The sequence below is a fragment of the Engystomops pustulosus genome, chromosome 2 (genome assembly GCF_040894005.1).
Source record: "Engystomops pustulosus chromosome 2, aEngPut4.maternal, whole genome shotgun sequence".
In the NCBI taxonomy this organism is placed as follows: domain Eukaryota; kingdom Metazoa; phylum Chordata; class Amphibia; order Anura; family Leptodactylidae; genus Engystomops; species Engystomops pustulosus.
The window spans coordinates 89,118,094-89,137,830 of NC_092412.1; the positions used below are offsets into that span (position 1 = coordinate 89,118,094).

General features: G+C 40.3%; 1 protein-coding gene across 19 annotated transcripts in view; it reads right to left on the reverse strand.

Moving 5' to 3' along the window:
• Window positions 1-19,737, reverse strand: part of DOCK9 (dedicator of cytokinesis 9) — a 164,046-nt gene that overhangs the window by 16,836 nt on the left and 127,473 nt on the right. For 11 of the 19 annotated variants that reach the window (XM_072135470.1, XM_072135472.1, XM_072135476.1 and 8 more), the window contains exons 38-45: window positions 18,410-18,546; window positions 13,535-13,650; window positions 12,120-12,257; window positions 9,714-9,896; window positions 9,156-9,269; window positions 8,723-8,938; window positions 8,050-8,107; window positions 6,031-6,137 (exon numbers count right to left, since the gene is read on the reverse strand). In XM_072135470.1, the coding sequence (XP_071991571.1) occupies window positions 6,031-6,137; window positions 8,050-8,107; window positions 8,723-8,938; window positions 9,156-9,269; window positions 9,714-9,896; window positions 12,120-12,257; window positions 13,535-13,650; window positions 18,410-18,546 (1,069 nt within the window). Of the gene's footprint in view, window positions 1-6,030; window positions 6,138-8,049; window positions 8,108-8,722; window positions 8,939-9,155; window positions 9,270-9,713; window positions 9,897-12,119; window positions 12,258-13,534; window positions 13,651-17,904; window positions 17,949-18,409; window positions 18,547-19,737 lie in introns of all 19 variants that reach the window. The other 8 variants (XM_072135485.1, XM_072135486.1, XM_072135479.1 and 5 more) reach the window with 2 other exon arrangements.

A 19,737-nucleotide genomic window follows, 5' to 3' on the forward strand; every position in this document is an offset into this window, starting at 1 on the left:
TTTTTATTATTATAATATGGCTAAAATTTGGGGCGCTTGGAGTGCTTGGGGGTGTGGCTTAGGGGGATCGCCGCCATTTTGTCCCTCTTTCCCTTTCACAAATGTTGGGAGGTATGTATACATATACAGGCGGTCCCCTACTTAAGGACACCCGACTTACAGACAACCCATAGTTACAGACGGACCCCTCTGCCCACTGGGACTATAGTAAAGCATCCAGAGAGCTTCACCAGAGGTCACAGACTGCAATGATCAGCTGTAAAGTGTCTGTAATGAAGCTTAATTGATAATTCTTGGTCCAATTGCAGCAAAAATTTGAAACTCCTATTGTCACTGGGGCAAAAGAAAAAAATTTGTCTACAACTTCAATTGTAAAATATACAGTTTCGACTTGCATACAAATTCAACTTAAGAACAAACCTCCAGACCCTATCTTGTATGTAACCCGGGGACTGCCTCTACATGAATTTCTCACTATCTGACAGGAAATCAGAATAAGCCTTTTCCATTTTAGGTCAATTAGTATTACCAAGATTGTTTACATTTGCCAAATGCCAGAATAATCAGAGAATTGTTTAAGATATTACTACTTTTTTCAAAGTTAAAAGATTACATAATCTAAGATTACTATGACTTCAAACAAGTTGAGACCAATCAGACGATGATATGTTTTTGGAAGCTTTCAACAGGTTTACTAACATGATCCAAGTTAGGCCCCTTACACACCAAGTAAGATTTCACCAGCTCTGCATGAATCCGTATATATGTGACGTCGAAGTGTCGGCTTAGTGGAGAGCAGGGACCACGCCATCAGCTTCAGATCAGCATCTGTCCATATATGGTCTCCAGGTCTTCCCCAGACACAAGCTCTTTATTTAATTAAATTACATAAAGTTTTGCCCAGGCTGAGATTCGAACATGGGACCCTCTGCACCATAGACAGGAGCCTTAACTAACTGGTACATTGTGACACAGACTTAATGCACTGATATATAGAGAGGGGATCTTCTCAGAGGTTATTATTGTAATTATTGAGACTATTATTATTATTATTATTATTATAAATTTTATTATTTTTATTATTATGGAGACGATTATTAATAATAGTAATAATCATCTCATTAATAAGAATAATAATCTCCATAATAATAATAATAATAGTCTCAATAATTACAATAATCTCTGAGAAGATCCCTCTCTATATACCAAGGCATTAAATCTGTGTCACAGTGTAACAGTAGTCATAGTTCTTAGTTGCCAAAATTCTAAACCTTGATAATCACAGAGGTTATAGCTCAGTTGGTTGGGGCAGTGTGACATTGTACATGGACACTGCAGGTTCTAGGTTCAAATCCCATAGAGGATAATTTTTTTTTAATTGAGATTTTTATTATTATAATATGGCTAAAATTTGGGGCGCTTGGAGTGCTTGGGGGTGTGGCTTAGGGGGATCGCCGCCATTTTGTCCCTCTTTCCCTTTCACAAATGTTGGGAGGTATGTATACATATACAGGCGGTCCCCTACTTAAGGACACCCGACTTACAGACAACCCATAGTTACAGACGGACCCCTCTGCCCACTGGGACTATAGTAAAGCATCCAGAGAGCTTCACCAGAGGTCACAGACTGCAATGATCAGCTGTAAAGTGTCTGTAATGAAGCTTAATTGATAATTCTTGGTCCAATTGCAGCAAAAATTTGAAACTCCTATTGTCACTGGGGCAAAAGAAAAAAATTTGTCTACAACTTCAATTGTAAAATATACAGTTTCGACTTGCATACAAATTCAACTTAAGAACAAACCTCCAGACCCTATCTTGTATGTAACCCGGGGACTGCCTCTACATGAATTTCTCACTATCTGACAGGAAATCAGAATAAGCCTTTTCCATTTTAGGTCAATTAGTATTACCAAGATTGTTTACATTTGCCAAATGCCAGAATAATCAGAGAATTGTTTAAGATATTACTACTTTTTTCAAAGTTAAAAGATTACATAATCTAAGATTACTATGACTTCAAACAAGTTGAGACCAATCAGACGATGATATGTTTTTGGAAGCTTTCAACAGGTTTACTAACATGATCCAAGTTAGGCCCCTTACACACCAAGTAAGATTTCACCAGCTCTGCATGAATCCGTATATATGTGACGTCGATGTATCCGGACCGTATCCGTAAAAAATATGGTGGGCTGGAAACTGATGGCTGGCCGCCAGAATGTACCTCCCATTGGTTCTGGTCCCCCGGGATACTAAATGTACACTCACCGGCCACTTTATTAGGTACACCTGTCCAACTGCTCGTTAACACTTAATTTCTAATCAGCCAATCACATGGCGGCAACTCAGTGCATTTAGGCATGTAGACATGGTCAAGACAATATCCTGCAGTTCAAACCGAGCATCAGTATGGGGAAGAAAGGGGACTTGAGTGCCTTTGAATGTGGCATGGTTATTGGTGCCAGAAGGGCTGGTCTGAGTATTTCAGAAACTGCTGATCTACTGGGATTTTCACGCACAACCATCTCTAGGGTTTACAGAGAATGGTCCGAAAAAGAAAAAACATCCAGTGAGCGGAAGTTCTGTGGGCGGAAATGCCTTGTTGATGCCAGAAGTCAGAGGAGAATGGGCAGACTGGTTCGAGCTGATAGAAAGGTGACTCAAATCGCCACCCGTTACAACCAAGGTAGGCAGAAGAACATCTCTGAACGCACAGTACGTCGAACTTTGAGGCAGATGGGCTACAGCAGCAGAAGACCACACCGGGTGCCACTCCTCTCAGCTAAGAACAGGAAACTGAGGCTACAATTTGCACAAGCTCATCGAAATTGGTCAGTAGAAGATTGGAAAAACATTGCCTGGTCTGACGAGTCTCGATTTCTGCTGCTGCCTTGTATCAACGGTTTAGGCTGGTGGTGGTGTCATGGTGTGGGGAATATTTTCTTGCCACTCTTTGGGCCCCTTGGTACCAATTGAGCATCGTTGCAACGCTACAGCCTACCGGAGTATGGTTGCTGACCATGTCCATCCCTTTATGACCACAATGTACCCAACATCTGATGGCTACTTTCAGCAGGATAATGCGCCATATCATGAAGCTGGAATCATCTCAGACTGGTTTCTTGAACATGACAATGAGTTCTCTGTACTCAAATGGCCTCCACAGTCACCAGATCTCAATCCAATAGAGCATCTTTGGGATGTGGTGGAACGGGAGATTCGCATCATGGATGTGCAGCCGACAAATCTGCGGCAACTGTGTGATGCCATCATGTCAATATGGACCAAAATCTCTGAGGAATGCTTCCAGCACCTTGTTGAATCTATGCCACGAAGAATTGAGGCAGTTCTGAAGGCTAAAAGGGGTCCAACCCGTTACTAGCATGGTGTACATAATAAAGTGGCCGGTGAGTGTATATACACCAGCATACTCTACACATCCTTATACAGCACATTCCCATAGACTCCTATAGGGCATACAGAATGTAAACACTGGAGAAAATAGGACATGCCCTATATTTCTTCTAAGTCTTGCTCACGGCACGGTGGACAATACGGCTATGTAAACGAATGGCCGTATTATCCATTGAAATGAATGTGTTTATATGCTACCCGTACGAAACTGTAAAATCATGGTGAAGACAAAAGAAATCAGCCAGATATTGGGAAAAGAATTGTTGACGTGCACAAGCCTGGTTCATCTTTGTACAGGCACCTTCATGAATCTGGAAATTGTACCCAAACAATTATACGCAAGTACAAACAAGTCCAGCCATAATACCACTCAGGAAGGAACGGGATCTGTTTCCCAGAGACTAACTTGCTTTGGTCCAAAATGTGCAAATCGACCCAAGAACAAAAACAAAGGACTGTTACTGAGGTAATCTTTGTATGTGTGTTATTCATGACCTCCTTCCTTCTGAAATCAATGCATTATGCTAATTAACCTGTGGGGTTAGCCAAGACCCTCTGGCTTTACAGGCTGTTGTACTGTCTCAAGGGGGGGGGGGGGGGCGGTGGGAGGATTGGATTGTAGATTTCCTTAAACTTTTGCAGACATATCCGGTCATCTGACAAAACTAAAATTGAACCGTTTGGTCATAATGACCAATCGTTACATGTGGAGAAAAAAAAAGGGAGAACCTTGCAAACCTGAGAATACCATCTTAAATGGGAAACACACAGATGGCAGCATGTTGTGTGGTTGTTTTGCTGCAGGAGGGACTCATGCACTTCACAAAATAGGTGGCATCATGAGGAAAGAACAATATGTGGCAATACTGGAGGCACAACAAGACAACAGCCAAGAAGTTAAAGCAGAAATGGATCTTCCCAATGGACAATGACCCAAAGCATAGCGCCAAACTGCTTCAAAGTGGCTAACAAAGGATAACAAAGTCAATGTTTTGGAGTGGCCATCACAAAGCCCTGATCTCAATCCTATTGAAAATGTATGGGCAAAGCTGAAAGGGCAGGTGAGAGCAAGGTGGCTTACAAACATGGCCCAGTTATAATAGTTCTGTCAGGAGGAATGGGCCTGAATTCCTTTCAACTATTGTGAAAAGCGTGCGGAATGATATCCAAAAATTTTGCCCCAAGTCATACAGTTTAACACCAATGGTACCAATTACTAATGAAATTGACTAATTCTGGCATTTTCAAATATAAATTTACACATAAATTGAGAGTTTAGACACTTTCACTGTTGTCCCTATGGTAGGGACTTCTTGCGGTCTGTGCTGAAGGACCTCCACCAATAAGGAAAACAAAGGTGTTTTTGAAGAATAATAAAAAAAACATCTATATATAGTTCCAGATAAACTACAAACAATAACATGGAAATTGTTTGGACAAGACGGAGAGGTGTTCCCGGAAATGTTTAGCTGACGGTGAGCCAGTGTTGCAATTGTAAATTAGTCATTTGGTTTATTGTCCTTCCATGTTTCTAATCAAATACTTAATATCTGGATGACCTATGAATTGTGTTAAACATTTATAAATTTATGTTTCTTATGATTAAAGGTTATGTGCATACCCTGCAAAAATCTGTCTGTACAGTACAAGGTGCGGATAAAAAATACTCATGTCATGCAAAAATATTTATCACCCTTAAATATCATGTTCCAGGAGAAACAGAGCACGCTTTTCCACCCAAATAACACCTCTCTTCACTACCCACATTAGCACTTCTATGTTTTACCAGTTTATAACTGATGATATTTAAGGAAGGAGATGGGAGGCAAAACAAGGTTGACAATGATTGGACTTCAAAAGCCATATGTTCTAACAACTTTATTGGCAGTTTGCAAAGTTTAGTATAGTTTCAATGGAAGAAGGAAAAAAGTGGAATGGCACTCACCAAGGACTTGTTCTTTTTTCTTTATTTATACTCACAACAAACTACACACTTGTTCGCACCACCATGTCCTGTCCTTGCTCCCTCCCATGAGGACTTTTCACTTAGTTTGTTGTGAGTATAAATAAGGAAAAAAGAACAAGACCATGGCGAGTGCCATTCCACTTTTTTCCTTCTTCCATTGAAACTTTTGTTTGCATATTAATGGACATAGATCACCACATTACAATAGAAATCTTCTTCACTCATCCATAATTTAGTTTTTCTATAGTATGCAGCATCAGAACACGTGTAGTTGAATTATCATCAAAGCTTGTACAGCTTTAAAGGGTGGGCGACACACTTCCAACTTTTCTGTAATTTGACATTGAGGATGTGTTCACATTAGTTTAGATGCGACACACTAGGTGCTGGTTACCGATCGCATTGGTTTCCATGAAAATTCATATGCCATTGGGCAATAAGCATGCGTTTGGCTGTTTTGAACCTGTTTGTTTCAAAGCTGCCTACACTTCTAGAAATGAAGATAGATTAAAACCAGCCAAATACAAGGTAAACGCATGTGTTTATAAACGGACTGAACACACGCTTTAAAATGGTCCAAAAAACGCATCGTGCGGCATCACCCTAAGAAGTAATATGTAATTCCCATGTTAAATATCTAAGCATACCTCATTAAAATGAACATCCTGCATCCCCACATCTTCCATCATAGACGCTTCCTCATCAATATTTGGAGTTATCACTCTGAAGGTGGAGCAGCCCTGTCTGAACATTCCTGGGAATAACAAATCACAATGTCTTAGTATTCAAACAATGTCTACAGTATTCAAGCAAAAAAATTTGTGCTGAAAAAACCCTAACTCTGCTTATACTGGCAGGCTATATACTGGGGGGGGGAGCAGGGGCTGGCAGGCTATATACTGGGGCGGGGGCAGGGGCTAGCAAGCTATATACTGGGGGGGGGGCAGGGGCTAGCAAGCTATATACGGGGGGGGGGCAGGGGCTGGCAAGCTATATACTGGGGGGGGGCAGGGGCTGGCAAGCTATATACTGGGGGGGGGCAGGGGCTGGCAAGCTATATACTGGGGGGGGGGGGCAGGGGCTGGCAAGCTGTATACTGAGGGGGGGGGGCAGGGGCTGGCAAGCTATATACGGCGGTGGGGGGCAGGGGCTGGCAAGCTATATACTGGGGGGGGGGCAGGGGCTGGCAAGCTGTATACTGAGGGGGGGGGGGCAGGGGCTGGCAAGCTATATACGGGGGTGGGGGGCAGGGGCTGGCAAGCTATATACGGGGGTGGGGGGCAGGGGCTGGCAAGCTATATACGGGGGTGGGGGGCAGGGGCTGGCAAGCTATATACTGGGGGGGGGGCAGGGGCTGGCAAGCTGTATACTGAGGGGGGGGGGCAGGGGCTGGCAAGCTATATACGGGGGTGGGGGGCAGGGGCTGGCAAGCTATATACGGGGGTGGGGGGCAGGGGCTGGCAAGCTATATACCAATATAGTTGTTACCAATGCATTTAGTCACCCTAGGATTATACTCGAGTCAATAGGTTTTCAGTGGTAGACTGTTACTATGGCCTTATCACCTCTGGAGATTCATCACACAGAGGGACTGGCCGAGTCTTGGAGGCTAGCTGTGGTGCCAATGTCCTTTACACCAAGAGAAGTTATACCAAGATGTAATGTTCAATAGGGATTAAGAAAGAGAAAAAATAAGGTGGAGAGCGATCCACTGCAAGGCTATGTTCACTTGCTACGGTTGAAATGCACTTAGAAATGCAATTCAAGTCCAGTGGAGAGGAGTTTGTCCTGATCGCAGAGGCTTTAACCCCTTCACGCTCCGTGACGGATATATCCGCCATGGAGCTGTGAAGGTTGTATGAAGAAGAAGGCTCACGGGCTGAGCCTTCTTCATACAGAGATGGGCTTTGCTGCATATCGCAGCAAAGACCCATCGCTATCACCCGCGGTCGGTGCTTGCACCGATCGTGGGTGTTAACCTTTTCTTTGCCGCCGGCACTTTAAATTTGGCGGCGCCCATGAAATTGAAACACAATGTGTAAACGTGGCCTTAGAGTGGAGAGTCGTTACAAAAAGATGGTTCAGGCGCTATACTGCATTATAAAGATGGCAGACACCAACTACTCTTTTCCTCCTCTACCTGCTGTTCTAAACAAACCACCTGCAGAAGGGCTGCAAGCAGATTACTTTGCACTACAAAAGTATTTCAAACTTTTGGGTGTGACCACACGTGATGTTTGTATTGCATTTCCCGGGGGTGGGGCTTAGTCTGATGGCATGAGCGTTTCCCCAAACGCAATAAAAACGCCATGAGGGGCCGCACTTCTGTTTATGACCACTGCTTTGTAAGGAGGGGGGGAACCTTTGTTACTAATCAAAATGTCTTTTTGAAAACAGCATATAAGATGAAAATTTAGGCTTACAAAATGAGGTACTGCTATGAGGATGGGGCCAGCCATATTAGAAATGACATGAAACATGGCTGATCAAATAGAGAAACTAAAATATGTACAAAGAGTAAAAACTGCTGCCATGTGTAATTTAATACCAATATATTTTCAATAATATAAGCTTAATGCTGCTAACTGGAAGAAGCTCAGAATAATAAAGGCTTGTGATAAGACTGAATAGCACATATTATATTACATTGATTACATTGCACTCACCTTTCCTCATGAGGTATTCAGCTACCAGAGCAGCCACGTGTACATAGCACATTGCTGCCTGCAATACAAAAGAAACAGAAATATTAGGCCCTGTTCACACCTGCGCCTGGACTTTCCGTTACACCCTCCGTTTAATGAGATCCTAAGGCCACATTCACACCTTGAATTTCAAGTGCGGTTTTAACCACAACTGGGATGGGCTTGGCCAGAGCGCATACAAGTTTCTACTAAAATGGAGAACGAGCACCACATGTTTTGCATGTAATTAATGCAAAATAGCTAGTGATCATTCCGGAAAATACTCAACGTGTAAATGCGGTACGGATACGGATACTGAAAATGGAAGGTGAACAAAAAGTAATCTGTTCAACTTCTGTTATTAGTAGCAGAAAAAAAAAAAAAAAAAAAAAAAAAAGGTAAAGGCTGCCTCAACATGCGATCAGCGGGGAAGCCTGTGGACTGCGTCACTACGTGCGGGAACGCAGGTTCTGACGGCTTCTCTAATACACTGGTAGACACCTTTCTGAAAGACGGGATCCAGAAATCCTTTACTCTACCCAATACAGGTAAACCTCTGGATTTTTCAACCGAGACACAGACACACAACCACATGTACCAATATAACGCTAGACAAGCATGACACAAAACAGTTAGTTATTAAAGACTTGTCTACCTCAGACAAGTCTCCATGTTTGACATGAATCCTAGCCATGCTGTCCAGCCATGTTTTCCTCAGCTCTGGGGTGCTGGCATAGGATTTGGCCAGGCTGTACTGTAGGTCAACAAGCATTTCTGGATCATTCTCATGCTCCTTCATTTGAGCAGTTGCCATCAGTACTGTACGGATTCTTTTAGTCAGATCTTTTACATCAGATGAAAAGGTTGTATGCTGGAAGACAGACAATAAATGTGTACAATTATATAATATACTGAGATATAGATAGTTTTTTGTGTGAAAATTAGGCTTATACTCCAGTCGGCTTTTACTCAAGTATATACGGTAGAAACATTTAAGGAGAAGTAGAAGATGTAGCCAGACTTATTTTTCTATTTTCTCAAAAGAAAGAAAAAAAGAAAGTATTTGTTTAAAAAATGACTTCACAAACCTTAATAAGTCGGTCACTGTTTGCACAGTTGTTGATAATCGAGAGGGACTGTTGAAATCTTGTGCCTCCTATTCCAACCACATCTGCTATTAACTGGCTTACAGATATTATCACCTGTAATACGAAGACACAGACATATGGAGACAAAAGAAATGTACAATTCTGAAGCTTTTAATGGGGTAACCAAGATACCAATCTGTTTGTGGTGGTCTGACTGCTGGGACACCCATAATTATTAGAACAGAGTCACCCTCCCCCACTCTCTTACTTACATTTTTGCAAAAGTTGTATCCCTGAGTTGATGGGGGTTCCCTTACCTTTTGTGCACCTGGAACATTGGTGTGCTACATATTTTTGTGTCTTCACTTCCTGAATAGCGCTGCAACTATACAATGGATGGAGCTGGGAAGGGAAGACTCCATCCATTGTTTAGTGGCCGTTCTGGAGTACTGCAGCCTATGTAAAGTGGTCCTGTTCAAATGTCACTGTTTGCTATTAGACTTTTGGATACATGAATGAATGCTGAGTGAGGAACAACATACAACACACACTGATCACCTGTAGATGAGTCCTGACAAAAGATTTCTTTCCAGTGTAGTCAAAGTTATTTCTCATTAAGAAATACAGGAGCTGAGAGGAGTCTGTTCGGATGGAGCTCAACTTAGAATTACAGCATTTAAGTATTTCGTAACACAAGGCGGCACACATATCAGCTCTTCCTTCATAAAATGTTGATGGGAACTGAGGGGAAATAATACAAACATAAAGTCCATAATTATAGCATTAAAATTTGTTAAACAAAATAAAAAATGCATTAAATAAAAGGAAGATGTGCACATATGCCACCTCTAGTACCTGTGCCTCTAGTTGCCCTCGCCACCACTGGCCTAGGGAATAAATGTGAGGAGTCTATGAGCGTCCATGACTGAGAACCTAAAATTTATATACACTGCTGCATAAAGGGAACACTCATATGACACATCCTAGATCTGAATTAATGAAATATTCTCATTGAATACTTTGTTCTGACAACAAAGCCACAAACAAATCATCAATGGATATCAAATTAATTAACCAATGGAGGCCTGGATTTAGTCACCCAAAAAACTAAAGTGGAAAAAACACACTACATGCTGATCTAACTTTGATTTAATTTCCGTAAAACAAGACAAAATGAGACTCCGTATTGTGTGTGGCCTTTACGTGCATTATGACCTCCTAAATAAGGCTTGGTGACCCACACAAGTGGCTCAGATAGTGCAGCTCATCCAGGATGGCACATCAATGTGAGCTGTGACAAGAAGGTTTGCTGTGTCATACTGGTAGTGTGCAGAGGCTGGAGGCGCTACCAGAAGACAGGTCAGTACACCAGGAGACGTGGAGGTGCCATAGGAGGGCAACAACCCAGCAGCAGGACTTCTACCTCTTTGTGCAAGGGGGAACAGGAAAAGCATTGCCAGAACCCTGCAAAATGACCTCCAGCAGGCCACAAATGTGCATGTGTCTGCACAAACAGTTAGAAACCAAATCCATAAGGATGATATGAAGGCCGATGTCCACAGATGGGGGTTATAAATAATAATAATAATTCCTTTATTTATATAGCACACAAAGATTCTGCAGCACTGCACAGAGCTTGCCAAATCAGTCCCTGTGAGGGGCTTACTATCTAGCCAACCTACCAGTATGTTTTGGAGTGTGGGAGGAAACCAGAGGACCGGGAGGAAACCCACGCAAACACAGAGAGAACATACAAACTCTTTGCAGATGTTGACCTGGATGGGACTTGAACGCAAGACCTCAGCGCTGCAAGACTGCAGTGCTAACAACTGAGCCACCGTACTGCCCAACACCGTGAAGGATGCTTGGCATCTGCTAATTCGCCTCTGGTGCCCTGTGCTTTTCACAGATGAACGCAGGGTCACACTGAGCACACGTCAAAGACTTGAGTCTGGAGACACCATGGAGAGCGATCTGCTGCCAGCAACATGGTTCTGCATGACCAGTTTGGCAGTGGGTCAGTAATGATGTGCTTGACAGAGGCAGCCCGACTGCCATTAGGTATCAAGATGAGATCCTCAGATCCCTTGTGAGCTCATATGTGCGGTTAGGTGCCTCCAAATGCAAGACAATGGAAGACCTCGTGTGGCTGCAGTGTGTTAGTAGTCCCTGCAAGATGAAGGCATTGAAGACAAGGACTGGCCTGCTTGTTCCCCAGACCTGAATCCGATTGAGCAAATCTGTGACATGTCTCGCTCCATCCACCAATGTTACGTTGCATCACGGACTGTGCAGGAGTTGGCGGATGCTTTAGTCCAGGTCTAGGACAAGATCCCTAAGGAGGCCATCTGCAACCTCATCAGGAGCAGGCCGAGGTGTTGTAGGGAGTTCATACAGGCATGTGGAGGCCACACACACAATCCTGAGACACATTTTATCTTGTTTTACAGACATAACATCAAAGATGGATCAGTCTGTAGTGTGTTTTTTCACTTTAATTCTGTGTGGGACTCTAAATCCAGGCCTCCATTTGTTAATAAATTTGATTTCCATTGCTGATTTTTTTATAATTTTCTTGTCAGTACATTCAACTTTGTACAGAACAAAAGTAATCAATGAGAATATTTAATTAATTCAGATCTAGGATGTTTTATTTGAGTGTTCCCTTTGTTTTTTGAGCAGTGTAGTTCAAAACCTCCTTAGGTACATTCTTTGTAAATGTATTCTGCTTTTTAATGGATTTAATAAAGAAGCTAATTTTAATGGAATGAAAAAAGATAGAGTTGGAGGATTTTGCAATCTTTCCTTGGATTATTCAGTTCTGACATGGCTCTGCTGGGACACTTAGTGCCCCCCCTTCTTCCGGTGCATCTATTGGGGTTATAGTCAACATAATTACAGTGGAATATATCCAGTGCAGGGGATCTGAGTACACATGTTTTTCCTTTATTTTGCCTTACCTACCTTATAAATTAATGTCCTTAATGCAGTAAAGACATTTTTGAGAGTTGTCTCTGACTGATTTTTTTGAAGAAAGCACAGGTACACATCAAACACCTTCTTCATCAACGGATTGTGACTGTGATCGGCAATAAGTTGGTTCTAGAGAAAGAAAAATACTATAAAGCACAACTGAGTACAGGGGGTCCCCAACTTAAGGACACCCAACTTACAGAGAGGTCTCTGCCCACTGTGACCTCTAGTGAAGCTCTCTGGATGCTTTACTTTAGTTCCCGACTACAATGATCAGCTGTAAGCTGTAACTTGTCTGTAATGAAGCTTTATTCATAATCCTTATTCCCGTGAAAGCACAAAATTTCGATAATCCAATTGTCACATGAACAAAATACATTTTTTTCTCGAGTTACAATTATAAAATATACCCGTTTCGACTTACATACAAATTCAACTTAAGTACAAACGTAAAGAAGGTATCTTGTACTGTCTATTACTATTTTGAAATGTACTTTGATAGAATTGCATAAAGATAAGTGCTAATAATTAAAATAAATTAAATTGTAAAAGAGCTAAAGTTAAAATTACAGAAAGGTATACAAATTCCATTTCTACTTTTAAGTAGGGCTCTGTGATGACAAGTTAACATGGAGAACACCGATTACACCTTCTTTTGGAATCTCCATCAATCAGCTGTCTATGGAGACTCATTACAACACACTCTGAGACACTGATAAATTGGCATAGAAAAGGCAGAGACCACAGTCAGACTTTTTCCTGGTGTTTTATGCATGTGAAAGACGCTAATGAATCAAAAACATCAGTTTTTCACATGTTGCCTTCTGGTATGATCTGCAATGCAAGAGTGAAAGTGGCCTAAGGGAATTAGTTATAGATAGTTGGGAGTCCTTCAGTGATCAGGAAGATAGGGGGCCTAGAACAAGTGACACACTATTCCGTTCTAACAGTGATCCCACAGAAGGACACTAAAGCAGCAGTCACGCATGCACACCTGCGCTCGATCCTCATAAATTTATCCAAATCTCTTGGTTTACAGTTGTTGCAACCAAATAGATCTATAACTAACCTTCAGGATAATTTTCAGAAACAAAGGGCTTGTATATAGTTAAATTATCTCAGCAGATCAAACACCCATCCGTTCACTCCATTTAATGTCTATGAAAGCGGAAAACGCTTGTTTATGTCCGCTGCTTGAATAGGCACTAAAGGTTTGACGGATACAAACTCAATATGTGTTTCCGTTTGTTACGGATAGGTCATCAAAGGTACATTTTTGGAAAACCGTAATACCAAAAGTCTATGATCAATTAATTATTCTACTTAAGGAGAAGAGCAACTTTAAAAAATGTTTGACCTACCAACTCTCTACAAAAAATAAAAGATAAATAGTGGAAATGACAAACCTTAAATGCCATGGTGAATAACGACAAAGTGTCCAAGATTGTAAGGCATACTTCAGTAGCTATGTTTGCTTCAAGTAACGATTGGTGAAGAATATCTGCATCTGAATGACCGTAGCCTGAAGAAATGGAGAAGTAGTTGGTAAATAAATTTGGCAATAAGGAAAAAAAAAACATTTAAAATGAACTAAAATTATTACTTTGCAAACAACTGTCCCCTGTAAAAGTCTGTTAAATTACTGATGGCTCAAGGCAAAAGGATACAATTTACAGTATAAAGCTTCATGCGCAAGTCAAAGCCACAGATAAGAGAAAGCTAACAGATATGGCTCTGTGCACGACGGTGTTGTGGGCATTAATAATATAAAACTACAGTCTTGTGATGTGTGCGTTACATGATGGACACCAATGACTGTGAAACTTAGAATTCTGTTAATGGCGAAAATAGAGTTTCAGGTATAATAAAGCCTCCAACACAGAAGTGAACATAACCAATATTACAAAGAGTACGGAAGATAAATGCTTCTTTGGTTTTTATTAATATCCAAGCCTCTGTCTTTTAATCATCCAGAAAGCCAAACCAGTATGTCTTACTAGTAAGAAGTGGAGTTAGGAGACAATTTGTTAATATAAAAACAAGCATTTGAAGGGTAGATATAGGATATTAAATTTAATTACCAAAATTATAATGCATGCATTGAAGCAGCAAGTGGAGGGTTTATCCCTCCATTGCCTTAAAATAAGGTCATCGTGTTTGTCAATTGTACATTATGTGTCTGTATAATCCTCTCATCCTGTTCAGTAAAATATTAGTTTACATCTGGTTATTGGCTTCAACAGGAGGGTATCAAGTGTAGGTCGTCATTTATGAAAAATGTTTTTAATACAAGAAGTCAATAGCAGATACATGCAAATTTACTACCATGATGTACACTTGGATTAATCTGAACATACGGATTTATTTTTTTTAGAGAGAAAATACAAACAAAAAAAAAGGATATCAATTGTATCTGTAACATTATATAGCAAAATGCATAAGGCACAAATGTGGTGGAATACAGACACAAAACAAATTATATACATTTCTTTTTATTTAAAATATAGCTGAATATCAATAGAGTAGAATAGATGTATTTGCAGTGTAGAATAGGTAGATGCCTCTTGATTTTGTTCAGGTGATTACATGTCAAACTTTTGTCCTGAGGACTTGCATACAAAGGGTAAAACAAAGTACACATCAGGATACTTTTCACTACTTAGGTGCCCTTTTAATCTAGCCCCAGATGTGCTGTGCGAATAGTACCTTAAGAGTATGGTCACAGTGTTTTGTACTGACCTGACTGCCCCCGCCGTTTCCAATAGGAAACAGCACTATAGCTCGTACAGAAGTTACACAGAGTTTTCTGTGAAAAGAATTGAATTCCATGTTGGAAATTAAAAAACCAGCAAGTGATTTCTTGAAGCAGTTTCAGTGCATTTACAAGCAACAGAACCATGGTGGTGACCACACACAATTAAGCCTTATTAAATTGGGTCTGATTCTGAATGTTGAACCGTGGTGCTATAAACAAATATAACATGGCTCAGCCTTGGATTCCAAATTCAGATTCTCCTGCAAATACACATTTGATTTTCCAATATAAACATTTTCATACTGTGTGAACATGATCTTACTGTTTAGCTTTGTTAAATTACAAACAGAGATGTGAACAGATAATATTCAGATGGAATCAGATCAAGTATAGGGAGCCGCTGGACAGTATGGTTTCTTACAATTATATACATTCACATGAATTAATAGTCTAAAACTTAATTAATTAACCATTGCATTTTTCATTCACTACCATTCATTAGTTTTACTTGTATAACATCATCACATTCCATTACACAAAAAAGACATATTGGCATTTCCCAAGACCACCAGCACTGGGTCTATTTCCTTTTTGGGATCAAGCTGTTTAGGTCCTGATCATGTTTTCAGTATGATAAGAGTTAAGAGAAACAGCATAGACTTAGCAAAGCAGTCAAAAAAATTGAGAAAATGTAACCATATTCTTCCAACCATGTGGCAAGGCTAAGGGCTCATTCACATGGCCATTTTCATGCCACTGCACAGAACAGACAATCCTGAAACATTATGATCAGTTGTCCAATGAACATGTGATTTTCTGCATGGAACACATACATTATATTTGGCCAAACAGGTCTCGCCCGTTGCAGAATGTAGCCAGAGTTTACCTCGAACTGCACACATTAAAAAAAAAATTCAGTTGGACGAAACCCAGAATAACCATGTGAATAAGCCCATATGTACAAATGGAACATGCATACTTTCAAATGACTGGTGTGGAATTGAGATGGTTCTAGGTCTGATTAGATTGCGAAAAAAACAGAACCCATAATGACTAATGGAAGAGCTACATTAAGTAATGACAGACAAATGAAAGTAAAATACTTCAATGGTTTTTTTTATTTATAGCGGACTAGATCTGATTGTGTTGTAGGATCCCTAATCCAATCTAGTATATATTTCTTTTAGAATCACTCCACTTTACTAGAGCATCCTGTATAGATAAATCCAGCATTATTTATGGATTGGCAAAATGTTGTTTTTATTTTCCCTTAACCAGGACAAGGCCTTTATAGGGGCTTTCCCAAGTTTAGAAGTTATGCCCTATCCTGCGCTCCAATAGAATAGAGCCTCAGGGTGAATGCTTGTCCTGCCGCTCACCCCATTAGTGAGAACAAGATCCCCATTCTCCTGATCATGGGGTCCTAAGCAGTCGATAACATTGTTTGGATAGAGGAGTACTTCTAAAACTGGGACAACCATTTTAACTTGGTTTCTGTTACTAGAACACTGACTGGATCACAATGAAGCGATGTTTAAGAACTTCTACTAATATACCGTAGTTTCAGATAAAATATAACGAAAACTCTGCTGTGACTATATGAATGCAACTGCTTGACTGAAATCGACAAACATTGGCTTGAAGGGGTTCTCTGGGATTTTAAGAAAATTGTCCATGAGCAGAATATGGTATAAAATTAAGACATAACACTAACTTTTCCCAAGGCATAAAAAAAAAAAAAAAAAAAAATTATATTATATTAATAAAAATTAAAATGTATACTATTATTTGGCTGCCCTAGCATGGGTTAACCAAATATTCTATTTAAAAAAGTTGGAAAAGCCACTTTGTTTAATCTGAATATTGATTTCCCCTATGGTCATTTGAAAATACATACACATAACTAATAAGAGGTTGCTTAAGCCATGCTTAACGGGAACAATGAACTTTAAGAGTTACAAATCCTCAATGCACTATATACAAAGAGTTTAGAGTCCATCTCCCCATGCACATACCTTAAAAGCCTTTCCACTAATGCTCTTCTAAAACTGAACCTCACAGTACAGCAGACCCATTTATATTGATGGGATTGGTAGTAGTCAGTAATGATTGAATTGTATAGATGTTTTATGATCCTTACAACATAATGCATATAATACATAGTTTCTTTGCAGTAATGGAAGCATGTGCAATGCCTGCATGAAATGTCTATGCTTAGATATGAACATGTATGTTGTGGTCCCACTGCTGGCAGGAGCTCATCTCAAAAGGTTCTGAGTTACAGTATGTGTGTGGCTTTACATAAACTTGCATTATTATTAAAATTGTAGTCCTCATTCTTGGTATCGGTTAAGGTGTGACCACATACCATAAGACACCAAAGAAACTCAATTTAATAAAAGGTAAAAAAAAAAAATTGTATCTAAAAAGATAAATCCCTGGAAAACACTCATGGTATGTCTGGAAATCTTATAATGTACCCCACAAAACTCTTAATTTGAGAGAAAGTATATCCCCTTATGGTAATGGAGTCATTTTAACATAAAGAGAAACTAGTATTGTGCTCAGTTGTAGCCTTAGAACAATTCTAGGTTTACAAGTTTTTGATGCATCAATGATCCAAATCATCCCTTCTCTGGGTATACTATTCCATACTGAAATGTATGAAAGCGCTATGAACTTTTGTGTTCTATATTAGTTGTTATAACCACTAAACTGAAAGTGGATATTGTATGTCAGTTAATGCATGATGGTTTTGACTGATATGTTGAGTTTACATGATGATACTTCTAGGAATATTAACACTGCAGTTAGTAGGAAGCCAGAGGAAATATTATTTGCTACTAAGCAATCGGGTGTCCTCATATAAATGAGTATGATGCTGTGCTTGGGGTTATGAACCATACACATTCAATATGTTTAAAAAACAAAAAAGGAAGGAAGCAAAGCAGGATCAATATAGACACTTGGGCTTAATGTAACGCAGATTTCTAGGCCAATGTCAACCTGATTGAATCTTACCATTTTCTACAGTTATTCCAAGTATACTTGATATCTTTCTCACACTGAAAACACAGAAAAAGTCAATTCATTATTGAATGCTTTTTCAGACACATAACTGTGGACAGTATAGTCTCACCTATCATCGGGTACACCCTTCAGCTGGCACCAGGAATGAACGCCTGCAGAACACGCACTACCATCACCATGCAAACACTGGCCTGAAGACAACACACGATACATACAGCAAAATAAGCTGCTTGGAGGAGCCAGAACATGATATCCTCTCTTAAAATTGGCATAATAACAGCAGTGGCTGCATGGTGCTGACATAATGGTGCGGCACGCGTTATCACCCGGTGTCCAAGTGCAATAATCCTGTTCAGGGAAGGAAAAAAGATGAGGTGAAGCCCAGACTGAAATATCTTCTATAATCCAGGTGTGATATGGATGGGCTTTGGTACGTGCCAGTGCTGTGGTGGTACAGGAAGAGGCGGCTGATAGCTAAGATCATCACAGAACTTACTGTGGTTAAAAGTGAGAGAGTTATCCAGGCTGCTGAGCTGCTGTAATCTGGCATGCATCATCCCTGTTCTGTTACGGGAAACAGGTAATGTCTGAGACTTTCGGTCATGAACTATGGGTCCCAACCCCTCCTGGTTCCTGCAAGATGAGTGGAAATGGGATAGAAGCACCAGTTAGATGTGTCCCCACTACAGAGAAGTGGGGGCAGTTAGTAAAGCAGAGAAACACACAACTCAAAATAAAAACTGAGTCTCCAGCAAAAATGTCATATTAACTGTAAAAGCAACATGCTACAAAAAAAGCACTAAAAGTCATTGACTTTGGTAATGTCTATTGCCATGAACATTACATGTTATACAGAAGTAGAATTTAACTAGGAAACTCAGAAATACAACTATGGTTGGATATGTTGATATAGAACTGTTTCAATGCCATTTAGTCTACACAATTTTCAAAGGGGTTATATGGAAAGCGCCATACACACAAGCATGCAAGAAAGAAAGTAAAAAGCAGCAAGGCACGGTGACCGTCTTACCAGGCAGGAAGGGAGAAGAGCCATATACTTTGTTATACTTGTCAGCAATCAAGTGAGGAAAACAGAAAGAGTGAGCCGTGTTAGCAAACAGCTGAGGCTGGCTCCCTACAGTGTACCACCACCAGTGCAGGACACACATACACCCTTCTGTGAACCTGATTATTCATGTTATCGTGTGAGATACCCGGAACATGCACTCAGCACCACGTGTCATGCTTACACCTCTGTTACATCGGGTTGTCAGTGTACACAATGTAAAACAAGACGTTAAAGGCTGAAGCCCCTCACTAAAGCTGGTCATAGACGTAAAGATCATCCGCAATGATACAAACCAATGGCAAAACACTTATCTCATCAGGCAGATTTTAACATTTAGAAGCTGTATACTTTTCTAGACAAAACAAAAACATGTGGGGAGAGTATAAGCCATTTCCATTTTGTAATTGGTCAATACAATATTGGCATGGCACTTCCCTGATGGGTGCTCCAATTTCCTAGATTGCCGCACAATCATTACAACTATTACCAGCTCAAGTGGTTAAAAAAAACAAAAAACAACAAGATATAATGAATTTTAGGAAATATGAGTATAATACAGATGTACAATATGGTTAGGTTTAAGCAATAAACATGACTTAATGTTAGACAAAAAGAGTCTTCCAGTTTATGAAACATTTCATTTAGCAAACTCTTCTATCCATTCTCCCAGGAGTAAGCTCGACAACTTTTCTGGTCCTCCTACATCCAAACAGTGACTGCTAGTATTATGCCATATTACTAACCCCATGGTTCAC